General features: G+C 45.8%; 4 protein-coding genes across 4 annotated transcripts; all 4 read left to right on the top strand.

The window, feature by feature from the left end:
• Positions 1 to 710: 710 nt before the first annotated feature.
• On the top strand, positions 711 to 1625 carry C7M61_003402 (M48 family metallopeptidase; the record flags this gene model as incomplete). The annotated part of the gene is made up of 1 exon (XM_024858742.1): positions 711 to 1625. One exon carries the CDS (start codon positions 711 to 713, stop codon positions 1623 to 1625), a length of 915 nt encoding a protein of 304 aa, XP_024713229.1.
• Positions 1626 to 2461: 836 nt separating this feature from the next.
• On the top strand, positions 2462 to 5182 carry C7M61_003401 (OPT family small oligopeptide transporter; the record flags this gene model as incomplete). The annotated part of the gene is made up of 1 exon (XM_024858741.1): positions 2462 to 5182. The coding sequence occupies one exon, from the start codon at positions 2462 to 2464 to the stop codon at positions 5180 to 5182; it is 2721 nt and encodes a 906-aa protein (XP_024713228.1).
• Positions 5183 to 6539: 1357 nt separating this feature from the next.
• GLN1 (glutamate--ammonia ligase) lies at positions 6540 to 7649 on the top strand (the record flags this gene model as incomplete). Its single annotated transcript, XM_024858740.1, has 1 exon — positions 6540 to 7649. One exon carries the CDS (start codon positions 6540 to 6542, stop codon positions 7647 to 7649), a length of 1110 nt encoding a protein of 369 aa, XP_024713227.1.
• Positions 7650 to 9951: 2302 nt separating this feature from the next.
• Positions 9952 to 12267, top strand: C7M61_003399 (OPT family small oligopeptide transporter; the record flags this gene model as incomplete). Its single annotated transcript, XM_024858739.1, has 1 exon — positions 9952 to 12267. The coding sequence occupies one exon, from the start codon at positions 9952 to 9954 to the stop codon at positions 12265 to 12267; it is 2316 nt and encodes a 771-aa protein (XP_024713226.1).
• Positions 12268 to 13305: the final 1038 nt, after the last annotated feature.

Genomic DNA, 13305 nt, shown 5'->3' with positions numbered 1-13305 from the left:
CTGCAGTTGGTAATGGTAACTGTCACTCGCAATTGACGTCTGCATGATTTAGTGTGGCTGAGAAGGGGCATCCGAGACTTATGACAGCATGGCACATGCATAACGCCTCAAGGACCCCGAACGGCACGAAAACGCAATCAGATGCCTATAAAAAGTGGAGCGGATAAGCGAATGCAGAAATCACAGCTCCTTTCAAGTCATTATGTCTTTTACCGTATGTCTGCTACGTTCCGCCCGTCTGCAATACTAACAAAAAGTCTTCATTTGACAACTTCAACTGGAACGCCATTGCAACACGGTTTTTGGTGGCCGATTTCGTCTTCCGCGCATACCTCGTCCAGAGACAATTTAGGGTAACTCTTGCTGAAAAGGCACCTAAAGTGGTGAGGAAGGAGGTTGCTTCAGAGCTGTTCATCAAGTCTCAAAGGTATGCTCGGGACAAACTCAAATTGGATTTGGCGCGGAGTGTTATCACCCTATTGGAGGAATTAGCAATTCTACACTTTGATTTGATGCCGCAGATTTGGGATGTGTCAGGCGTTTTTTTGTCACTTATCAGTAAAGTCGGTTATCTTCACGGACTTTCAGGGAGTGAGGCATTGCAGAGTGTGTTATTCATTGTGATTAAAAAGACTATCTCAAAGATTATTGAAATCCCGATCGATTACGTCCACACCTTTGTTTTAGAGGAGAAGTGGGAATTTAACCGGATGACGAAATCGAAATTTTACAGAGATCTGGTTTTATCGCTTGTTATTTCAGACCTCATTTATGCTTTGGCGGTATTTGTATTTGTAAAGATCGTGAGGTTTTTTGGCGCCAGCTTTCTCATATACACAATTGTTACTGTTGTCATTGGCTTCCTTTTATTCCAGACAATCATTCCTATTGTCATTTTACCGTTGTTTCATAAACTCACACCTTTGGAAGAAGGCGAGTTGAAGACGGCGATTGAAGATTTGGCGAAGAGAAACGGCTTTCCCACTTCACGCCTACTTGTAATTGATGGTTCCACCACGAGCACCCATGCGAATGCTTTTTTTCTGGGCTTACCTTGGAACAAGCAGATCGTGCTTTATGATACACTAATTCAAAAGTTCCCCACCAGCGAGATTATTGCCGTTTTGGCGCACGAGCTAGGCCATTGGAAATTGGGCCATGTCCTTCAAGTGAATATCCATATTTGGTTGATATTGGCAATTAATTTCGCCTTTTTCTCGGCATTTTTTGACAACTCCTCTCTTGTGAAAGCATTTGGGTTCGCCAACCCCTCTCCAGCCATCAACTTTGTGCTTTTCACTTACCTCACCTGGCCATTAGATACATTTAACTCAATTTCCAGAAATTTTATGGTCAGAAGAAATGAATTTCAGGCTGATAACTATGCGAAGGAACAGGGATACAAAGACGAGATTGCTAGCGGCTTAATTCGTCTTAATAGTGAAAGTTTGGATGTCTTGTACACTGACTGGTTATATTCCATTTGCAACTCAAGTCACCCAAGTTTGGTGGAACGGTTGGTTGCCATTGGCTATCAACCAAAGCAGAAGGTGAGGAAGAGAGGGTTAGAGGTAACAAAGGAGGAGGATGAGAAGGGGGACATTGAAGAGCGAGAGATACTCTAGGGTCTCTGTAGGTGAGTGTAATAGTAAATTAAGTCTGTTATGGGTAGGTGAGTGCGTTGGTCAAGAGGCACCCCAAAAATCGCATATTGTTGACAGCCAATAATTAATAAGCCTCTGGAGAACTGTCACAAATTTGTTAGGTCGGCTTATATCTAGACTAAAAACGGATCTGACAGGTCCCTGCGCCAACCGATTTCTTGGCAAGATCTTGTCGGACGGTTAATGACGGATTCGGCGGGTTCGGTTACTAATAGTTATCACGAGCCGCATAAATTATCCAAGTGTAGATAAGCCCGAAGCCATGCGGCAGCAATATATGCAGCCCAGCACCAAACGGCACCAAAGGTGCATAAGATGCCACAAGGTGTAGCGTGCAAAAAAAGACAACTTGAGAATCACAAAAAGAGGCCTCTCAAAATAGGGCTAGAATTGCCGATCATCTTAAGATTGCAAATCGCCGAATGAGCTTCTGATACCGTGATAGCCGCACTGTATTCTCTAAGCTCGCTTGCTTTGACAGGTTGACGTCTGCAGGCTTATGCACTTGCGGCATCGGATAGGACGATAACAATCCGGTTCATTTGAACGAGTTGGTTCAGAAAAAATAATTTAGCAGACTTTGTAAATTCAATCAGTTTAACACGAGAAACCCATGAAATGTACGTTGTTATCAGAAAGTTCGTTTTGTGTCAGAAAATCGCCTTGCAGATTTTGGGTTCGACTTGTACCTCCATCGCATGGCACTCATTGGCTCATGATCACCGAGCCGCAACTGCCGCTGATAAGAAAACTATATATATCTGGATGCCTTCTTCAATCTGGACCAGTAATCCAAAATGTCTGAAAAGCCTGGCTTGCAAAATCTTGCCAGTGTAACCAGTAATACCGATCGTATGGAAGCAGCCGACCATGAAGTCGACTTGCAAGCCATCACATCTCAGCCACTCTCCATGGGGGATGTGGCAGATGACTTCACATCCGACCAAAAATACTTTATATTGCTGAGACTCAACTATGACCATCTTGAGTCTCTAGATGACCTTCCACCAGGAGCAGTTTTCATGCTTGAGAAGATTCTGTATCTCTCGCTCGATCAGTCCAGAGAGATTATCAGTGAGTACCTCGAGAAACATATTTCGGATGTCAATATCCCTGCAGAGGAGTACGACTTTATCGAAAGATTATACAAGGCCGAGAGCCTTGGCAGTTCACAAACTAGACAGTTGAAAAAGGCCACTGAAAAACAAGACTTTGCCGAGGAGACCGGCGAGTTTGACAATTCGCTGATGAGCCTGGGTTCTAGCGGACATGTGATTGTCGATCCAGAGCTTCAGCTCAGGCTTGAAGCCGGAATCATTGCCTACTGGTCTCCATACCCTGAAGTGCGTTCCGTCACCGACCCATACGACGACCCCTCGATCCCATGCGAGACTTTCAGAGTGTATCTTATTGGATTAATTTGGACGGTCTTGGGTACCTTCATCAACACATACTTCCAGGACAGACAGCCCAGTATTGCGTTGTCGAGTGCTGTGGTTCAGCTTTTCGTGTACCCTTGCGGTAAACTTTCTGAATTCCTTCCTCACTGGGGCTTCACCGTTCGTGGATTCACTTTCGAGCTTAACCCAGGTCCATGGACTTACAAAGAGCAGATGTTGGCTACCATTTGCTACAATGTGTCTTCGGTTGCGGCCTACGTTGTGAGTAACATTCAGGTGCAAAAGATGGAGATGTTCTACAACAACGACTGGGTTGACTTTGGCTACCAGTTCCTCCTTATGTTCTTTACCAACTTCATGGGCTTTGGTTTGGCCGGAATGGTGAGAAAGTTCGTGGTGTATCCCGAAACAGCAATTTGGCCTACTAATCTCCCTACCTTGGCCTTGAACAATGCATTAACCAAACCTGAAAAGAAGGAGGTGATCAATGGCTGGAAAATCAGCAGATACAACTTTTTCTTCTTGCTGACTGCACTCTCGTTCCTCTGGTACTGGGTTCCCGACTACTTGTTCACCGCCCTTTCAACCTTCAACTGGATGACTTGGATTGCTCCTAACAACTTTAACTTGGCCGCTGTTACCGGAAGCCAGAGCGGACTCGGCTTGAACCCAATCACCTCGTTTGACTGGAACATCATCAGTTACTTGAATCCCTTGATTATTCCATTCTACGCCCAACTCAACCTCTACATTGGTGGTTTGGTGGCCGTGGTGATCACTGCTGCTTTCTGGTACACCAACTACAAGTGGACTGGCTACATTCCACTCATCTCGAACTCATTGTTCACCAACACAGGCGACTACTATGAGGTGACGCAGGTGGTTGACTCAAGAAGCTTGTTTGATGTGGAGGCTTACGAAGCCTACGGTCCACCTTTCTATTCGGCTGGTAACTTGGTCGTCTACGGAGCTTTCTTCCTCATTTACCCATTCTCCTTCTTTCATGTACTCATCATGCAGTGGGACCAGTTGAAGAATGCCTTCATTCAGCTTTTCAAAGTGATCAGAAGAAAATCCAATTCAACCTACGACGGGTTCGACGATCCCTTCTCCAGATCCATGACCAAATACAAGGAGACTCCGGAATGGTGGTTTATGGTGGTTCTTGTGATCTCGCTTGTTTTCGGTATTTTATGTGTCAAGCTCTACCCTGCTGAAACACCAGTGTGGTCGCTTTTCTTTGCCTTGGCTCTTAACTTCATTTTCTTGATCCCATTGAGTATCATTTACGCCACCACTGGTTTCCAATTCGGTTTGAACGTCTTGGTGGAGTTGATTATTGGATATGCTATTCCCAATAACGGTCTTGCCTTGATGCTTATCAAGGCATTGGGTTACAATATCGACGGTCAGTGTCAGATTTTCCTTGGAGACTTGAAGATTGGTCATAACTTGAGACTTCCTCCTAGAGCCTTGTTCAGAGTACAGATCATCTCTACCGTTATCTACTCGTTTGTCTCCTTGGGTGTTGTGAACCTTGCCATGCAGACTATCGAAGATTACTGCCACCCCCACCAGCCCCAGAAGTTCACCTGTCCATCATCCACAACCTTCTATTCATCCTCGGTGTTGTGGGGTGTCATTGGTCCCAAGAAGATTTTCAGTGGAATCTATCCAGAATTGCGTTGGTGCTTCTTGATTGGTTTTCTTCTTGTCTTCCCAGTGGTGCTCATCCAGAAGTTGTTCAAGAGAAACAAGCTTGTGCAGAGATTCCAGCCCACCTTGATCATTGGAGGAATGTTGAACTGGTCTCCATACAACTTGTCTTACTACACGCCTTCTTTCATTGCGTCGTTTTTCTTCATGAACATCATCAGAAAGCGTTTCTTCGCTTGGTGGAACAAGTACAACTATATTCTTTCCGGAGGTCTCAGTGCTGGTGTGGCCTTCAGCAGTATCATCATTTTCTTTGCCGTGCAATATCACGATAAGTCCATCTCGTGGTGGGGCAACAATGTCAACTCAGAAGGTCTCGACTACATTGGACCAGCCAGACTTAATGCTACCGTTGATGCTCCCGGGGGCTACTTTGGTCCACGTTTCGGAAACCTTCCTTAGACCTTCCCCAGAGAAGTAGTAATACCATTAATTAACGCATTTGAGATTATTTGTGATGTCATCAGTAGAATGCTAGGTAAGACGCAATCGAGGGATTTTTCATCAAGGGATTTGCCAGAGCGTCGTGAGTGATAAAACTCGTCGTACACTAACCATTCCAGATCCTCTACAGATCAGCTTCTGGGGTGGTGTGTTGATACTGGTAAAAATAGCACCCGCATTTGCAACCAAAACTGACAACTTAGAGTTTACCATTGGCAAAGCAAATATTGATGATATTTTTTACGAATTGTCGTTAAATTGCTGTTACCACAAATGGACCAAAACCGCTCTCCTAAATCACTCATCCTAAATACCTCATCTGAGGCATTTAGAACAATCGTCATCGTGGTAGTCCACCGAGGTCCACAGCGGTATGTGACATGACAAAGTTAGGCAACTGAAAAACAATTCTTATTTATTTTTTCCTGCCTTTGTCTTGCAAGCTCCGAATGAGTCAAGAATAAACAAGAGAAGAAAGAAATTCGCTCAAAACCTAGTCATCAACAGAAACGAGTGGTTGCGAAAAGAAATATAGCAAGTGTGTCAAAGCTGCGGGTCTAAAGCGGTAAGGCCAAGCCATTGCACGAAAAGAAAAGCAGGGAAATTTTTCAAAACCTACAAAATCAAATGTCAATTGACGGGGAATGGCCCTGTGAATTGTCCCCGGATTTCTGCTTTGTGTCACCTCAGCCGCCTTATCTTCGTCCGCTGGTCCAGCTAATTTAGCCTCATTGACTGCTTTGGGTCGTCCTGTGAGTAATACCTTCCGCAGAGCTCTCATTGGGTGATAAGAGGGGACTGCATGCAGTACGTCATATGAGTAAAGGCCTGGCGGCTCCATTGACGACGAGAACGGGTCGAAAAAACCGCCTGACGTCCACCCCGCCAACATGCTGTTGATAACGAGGAAGTTTCAAAATTCATATTTATTAATTTGTAGGTTCTTTTGGAGGAAATCCGGATAAGACGGGTCCGGATAAGACAGGTGCGGCGAAGCCCAGGCCCTAGAAACATGTCATTCGGAAGAAACACCCGGCTGAACGGGTTGCGCATACATTCGCGAGGCGGTTCCAGCGACCGCTCCGCCGCGGTATCCGGATAGGAGAGGTGTGAGAACCGGACACACCCGTCGTATCAGGACAAATACTGCAGACAGACCGCTTTTTGCTCACCGCGCTTGGTTTCTTTTTCTTTATCAGACCGCTATTCAGGCCCGCCTAGCATCTGGGCACTTGCTATATAAATAGCTTGGTTTTCCGCCCATCCCACCTCTCTTCTGTGTAACACTTACTTATACTTTAATTTATTTTGCATCATGACCGGCATCACAGAACAAACCGCCATCCTAGCTAAGTATTTCGACTTGAACCAAAACGGCAAGGTTCTTGCTGAATACGTCTGGGTTGATGCTGACGGACACACCAGATCAAAGTGCAAAACCCTCAGTAAAAGACCTTCTTCTGCTGAGGACTTGCCTGAATGGAACTTTGACGGTTCTTCTACCGGCCAGGCCCCAGGCCACGATTCGGATATCTACCTCCGTCCTGTCGCTTTCTACCCTGACCCTTTCAGAAAGGGTGACAACATTATTGTCTTGTGTGAGTGCTGGAACAACGACGGTACCCCTAACAAGTTCAACCACAGACACGAGTGCGCCAAGTTGATGTCTGCCCACGCCGACGAGCAGGTCTGGTTTGGCCTCGAACAGGAATACACCTTGTTTGACCAATACGACAATGTCTACGCCTGGCCTAAGGGCGGTTTCCCAGCTCCACAGGGTCCTTACTACTGTGGTGTTGGTACCGGTAAGGTCTACGCCAGAGACGTTGTCGAGGCTCACTACAGAGCTTGCTTGCACGCCGGCATCAACATCTCCGGTATTAACGCCGAGGTGATGCCTTCCCAATGGGAGTTCCAGGTGGGTCCATGCTCCGGTATCGAGATGGGCGACCAGTTGTGGATGGCCCGTTTCCTTCTTGAAAGAGTCGCCGAGGAGTTTGGTGTGAAGATTTCCTTCCACCCTAAGCCTTTGGCTGGCGACTGGAATGGTGCTGGCTGCCATACCAACGTGTCGACCAAGAACATGAGAGAAGTCGGTGGCATGAAGTACATCGAGGACGCCCTTGCCAAGTTGGCCAAGAGACACAAGGAGCACTTGGTTCTTTATGGTGCTGACAACGACATGAGATTGACTGGTCGTCATGAGACCGCTTCTATGGAGGCTTTCTCCTCTGGTGTTGCTAACAGAGGTGCTTCCGTCAGAATCCCAAGATCTGTCGCCAAGGAGGGCTACGGTTACTTCGAGGACAGAAGACCAGCTTCCAACATTGACCCATACTTGGTCACTGGTATCATGGTTGAGACCATTTGCGGTGCTATCCCTGACGCTGACATGTACAAGGAGTACGCTAGAGAGTCGGAGTAGATACGCTAGAGCTTGCATGAGGAAGTCATTCCCCACAAAAAAAAAACTTGTTTGATTACACAACCTACATTATCTAATCTGTTCACTTCATTATTTAGAGTCTTAACGCATGGCTAGGCCGAACGGCCCTTTTAGGAATTTTCCATTGTTGTAGATATCATTTGTAAATCAGAAATTTTCTTGGTGAGGGGTGACTCATGATAAGAAATCCACCAACCACAGCTTGTGATCTACCTGTTATCTGAGGGGTGAAACGCTGACATTTCGGGGATAGCCCACAAAAGAGGGGGAGACGAAATTTACTGATATCACTAAATCGTTCGTATCAATCACACGAGCCAAGGACTCAGGGGCTAATCAAAAGGCACAAAACGGACCCAACCGAGCTCTCTGCCTTATCTGATAATTTCTTGATCCTTATCTTCGTAGTGACGCTGGTTGCCTAGGTTCTTATCGCAAGACCAATTTCCCATTATTTCCCCATCATTTTCCCTTTGAGAATTGACTCCATGTATATCGCCTTAAGCTACACTCAAGACAGTAGGGAGACATTAAGGTTTTGAAAGAGAGGCTTAGTAATTATGCTTGAAGGCCAATCCCGGGGACCAATCCAAATTGATGTAAACTTGCTTTGTAAGACAGCGAAATTGCGCTCATGTATTGGATGAGAGTATTTAGCATATCGGTAGAGAATATGGTTGAGAAGATTGTGCAGCTGAGCTAGGTCAAGGCAATATAAAGAGAACGATTAAAGTGATCTCTCATTTTTTTTTTCTTTTGGCTCTATGGATCGTTTTACATCGAATTCTTGGAATCCGGCTGAGTCAAAGATATGTGTAGTAGGTTTCAGCACTGGGCGGAAAAGAACCCTTCGAGCCACAGAGCATCAACTGGAGTACATGGGCCGAAGCAACAAACACCTTCTGCATAATCAAAGCAGAGCGATTTGTCAACTCCAACTTTTAGCTAACCAACAAAAACGCTCATTTTATCCATTTACTTGCACCGCTGTAGCTCCTCACAGTAAAACCAATTGAATCATTATCTTTGACCCACTGGTGAGCGGCACAGTTTCTCGTTATTTGGTAGTTGCTCCAGTATTTCACCAACATATCCGCAGCTGACCACATGGAACCGTTATGAGCTCGCTGGAACCGTTATGAGCTTGCTGCACTGCGTAGCACGTTGATCACCTATTACAGGCATTGCGTTTAGCCAGTTAGGATGAAATTAACCATGCCAGCCCCCCGATACAATCCAGTACCGTGCGCTATTTTCCAAACAGCCCCTCTGCATCCATTGAACGTAAAAGCTCGAGACCACTGTGGTGAAATATGCTCCTCGGCTACGTCATGGCCATTTCTGAAGATGCGAAATCCCGTTTTTGCGTTTCTACTCAGCCGCCGTCTTTATCGTCTGGGCTTAGCACTACCACTAGAGTTGACCTTTACTAGCCCATTCGAAAAAAACGACCGGTTAAGTCGACCTTTTTATAGTGCAGCTTGACAGGTGTCAAGACTCATGTCAGGCCGCGGAGGCACTTCCTCATTTGGAAGTATCACCTTGATATGTGTGGTCTCGGAAGCCGCCGCACGGTAGCTCGGATCTTTTGATATCTGACCGAGATACCGCATACCGAGAGGCACCAACCACACAAACACTTCAAATTATGCGTTAGAAGCTGCATATTCCGGAATCTGGAGCCGACGAGCCCGGGCCGTATTGGCTCCAATCCTTGCCAAGATCTGAGCACTTAAGCCAATGAGCTGTTATCGGCGGTAGGTCGCAAAGACGGCTATCCGACATTGAAAAATATCAATCTAAACGCTGACTTGGAGATCGCCTTCCGGCCCGAAGCCTCAAAGAGCCATACCACACTTGTTCCACAAAGCCATGAAGCAATCAAGGGTTCAATAGGCACCTAGAAGGGATGTCATAACAAACCGTTGCGCAGATCTTATGCACGAATGTGCCAATGCACACAGCTCTGACGACAGATTGTGCATACACCACGCAAGGTGCATTTGACAGGCATTTTCGTTCCGGGACAGCTACCGATGTGTAGCAGCCGAATGCAAGGTGAAAAAGAACCGGCCAATCGAAATGAAAAACTACTTGCTGCAGCTGCAATGCAAGGGATAATCAGCTGAATCTGATTCCCGAGTACAGGCTGTTGCGTTCCATGTCCAATCAGTGGCATACATGAAGAAGCCGATCGGGACGCCGGTTGAATTATTTTTGTTCAAGCTTGAGGTATAAAGCAGCAACAGATGCCGCAATCTAATCTGATGCATCAGTAGCCATGGCTCCCATAGACATAGCCGAAAAGGACTCTGCTGATGAAAGGTATCTTCAGCATCTGAGTGACGAGCACAAATTTGGCTCGAGTGATGATTTTCATACCGACGATGAGAAAAAAGACCATGCTCTTGAAGCAGTCCAATCCAAGAGTACCTTGGATACCGATGATGGTTTCAAGTTCAACCAAGGTGATATCATGGCCATTTTGATGGACGACGATGATGAGTTGCCTGCGTTGACCTTGCGTATGTGGGTGATGGCCATTTGCCTTGGTGCTTTCGTTGCTGGTGTGGATGCTTTTTTCAACATGAGATTCCCAACTATCAATATCGCCGTGGTGGTCATCCAGGTTATCTCATGGCCCATTGGACAGGCATGGCATTACATCATTCCTAAGTGGACAGTACCACTTCCTTGGGGACTTTCATTCAGCTTGAACCCAGGTCCTTTCAACTACAAGGAACACACCTCCATCTTCATTTTCACCAATGTCGTCATCAGTGCCGGATTGGTCAACAACTTGGTTATCGAGGACACAAAGTATTTCAAGAAGGATATCGGTATTCCTCGCCAGATTCTCTTCAACATCTCGTGCTATGTCCACGCTGTTGGTCTTGTTGGTCTCTTCAGAGACGTTATGATCACACCAGCCGAAAGAGTCTGGCCTGGTGTGCTTTCCAATATCGCCTTGTTCAAGACCATCTACTCCAGAGACAACCCAGTGGTACACGGCTGGAAGATGCCTCGTGGTATATTCTTTGTCATTGTCTTTGTGTGCTCTTTTGTCTACTACTGGTTCCCTGATTTGATTTTCCCATTTTTCTCCACCATTGGTGCGTGGATCAGCTGGATCAAACCAGACAGTGCACCACTTTCTCAGGTATTTGGCGTCAAGACTGGTCTTGGGCTTTTCCCTCTCACATTGGATTGGACTCAGATCACCTCAATCAACAATCCATTGACTACACCTTTCTTCGCTGTGGCCTCCATGTTCGCCTCATTTGTCTTCTGGATTTGGATCGTCATGCCTGGTCTTTACTACCAGAACCACTGGGAAACTGCCCACATGCCAATCATGAGTAACTCGGTTTTCGATATGCACGGAAAGCAGTACAATTTTTCCAGGGTTGTGAATGACGATTGGGGACTCAACAAAGAAAAGTTCGATGATTACTCCCACGCTTTCATGCCTGTGGCATTCTTGATGAGTTTGGCTCTTGGAATTGCCGTGTTCTCCTCTCTTGTTGTCCACACCGCTTTGAAGTTCCGTTCTGAAATCTGGGGGCCATGGGTCAACAGATCAAACCACGAGGATATCTTCAACAAGGCAGTGAAGAGATACAAGGAGTTCCCCAAATGGATCTATCTTGTGATGGTCGTTATTGGTTTGGCTCTCGGTTTTGCGTTTTCAGAAGGTTGGAATGACTCTCCAATTGACGCCGGTGGATACTTCGTTTCTGTCTTGATTGGCTCTGTGATGTTCGTTCCCCTTTCTCTTCTTGAAGCCAGAGCCAACACCATTGTGTCATTGCAGAGCTTTTTCGAGATTGTCAGTGCTAACTGGTACAAGGGCAACTCATACACGTTGCTTTACTTCTACTCCTTTGGATTCAGTATCATTCAGCACGGCATGCACATGGCCCAGAGTGCCAAAATGGGGCACTACATGAGAGTTCCACCAAAACAGGTGATGATCCTACTTTTCGCTGCCGGAATCTGGGCATCGCTTGTCTCTCCCTCAGTGACTGGATACTTGTTGCATCACATTGACGATATCTGCACCCCCAACGCCAGAAACAACATGGTTTGCAGAAAACAAAAAACAGCATTCAACACCCAATCGATGTGGGGTTTGTTTGGTAGTGAAATTTTTGCTCCTGGAGGCAGGTACTCCTGGGTTTTGTGGTTTTTCCTTGTGGGTGCCTTGGTGCCAATTGCCCATTGGGCATGGTGCAAGTTTAGACCAAATACCTGGGTGAAGCGTTTTGACCCTATTTTGTTCTTTGGTGGTGCTGCCAATATTCCTGGTGTGACAGGTTACAACTTTTCCACCTGGTTTTTCACCGCTGCCATTTTCAACTACTTCATCCACCGTAAATACACAGCCTGGTGGAGAAAGTACAATTTGGTCAGCTCTGTTGCCTTGGATAGTGGTGTTGCCATAGCGGCCATCATCATCTACTTTTGTGTCGTCTATACCGGTGGATCAAAGAACTACACATGGTGGACGACTACCGTCTCTAAGAAAGGCTGTGATAACAAGGGATGCCCACATCTCTCCAAGCAAATCCCCAGACCCGAAGGATACGCCTTTTAATAATTGATAGAAGTAATGAGAAGATCGTTTTGACAATACGTAGAGACCCAAAATTTTTGTGATACAGAAACCTTGGGGTACGTGGCCACGGTTCATAGGCCAACGCACGTCTCACAATATGCATATGTGACAACTCTTGTTTCAAAATCGAGAGCCTGTTGATGGGCTTTGGTATTGCGCTGCTTTGGTCCATGTTACGTCATGGGTCTATGATTTGACAGGTTTACATGCTTGAATCAACTCCGTAATCTCAATCAGGAGGATGAGGCATTTTGTTTGATGATCACTGAAGCTGACCCAGTATTTGATACAGCTATCAGAGCTCTATCCCCATAGTGCCATGGCTTATAGATAACGCGCGGCTCTCTATCAACCCGCTTAACCTTGCCTCAATTATGCTGCTTGTAATTGCGTTTGATAATGCACGGTGGCTAATTCGAGAATCCACGCAGCTCGTGCCACTCCTTATCAACCGGCTTTATTCGGGTCCGTTTTGTGGTCAAATATGGCAGACGGCAAATCATCCAAAAGGTATTGTGTGATATAATTGGTTTCGAGCGCTTTTTAGCTACAGTGTCTTGTGCGTCTAAATACAGCTAACTTTTAGGTTCAGACATGACAGCTGCCTGATTCCTTTAAAGCTTTCCATAATGGCTCTCTCCTCTCTACAATACCAGCGAAAAAAAATGATATGTCAATTCAATATTAACTCAAGCTTAACTTTTAAAGCTTTGGTTTATTCAAAGCAGAAGGCAAATTTCACTTTAACAAAACCGTGATTGATATTACCAGAGGTTATATTGCCCTTAGTCTCGACAGAGGTAGGTGTGTTTCCATCGACGTCTCTCATCAACTCTTGAAGCTCCTTCTGTTTCTCAGTATTATGAGGCGAAGAGGTTGGAGGGTCGTCAGAACCTGCGAAGTAGAAAGTAAAGTTTTGCATTGAATATGCTTTAGAGTTATGACACTTGAACTAAGATTTATAGCACTAGCAATTTGATGGCATAGCTGGTGGCAAACCAAATTAGAATAGGGTGG

This window comes from Candidozyma pseudohaemuli, assembly GCF_003013735.1.
Source record: "Candidozyma pseudohaemuli strain B12108 chromosome Unknown scaffold00008, whole genome shotgun sequence".
Lineage (NCBI taxonomy): Eukaryota > Fungi > Ascomycota > Pichiomycetes > Serinales > Metschnikowiaceae > Candidozyma > Candidozyma pseudohaemuli.
This window is presented reverse-complemented; position numbering and strand designations above follow the sequence as displayed.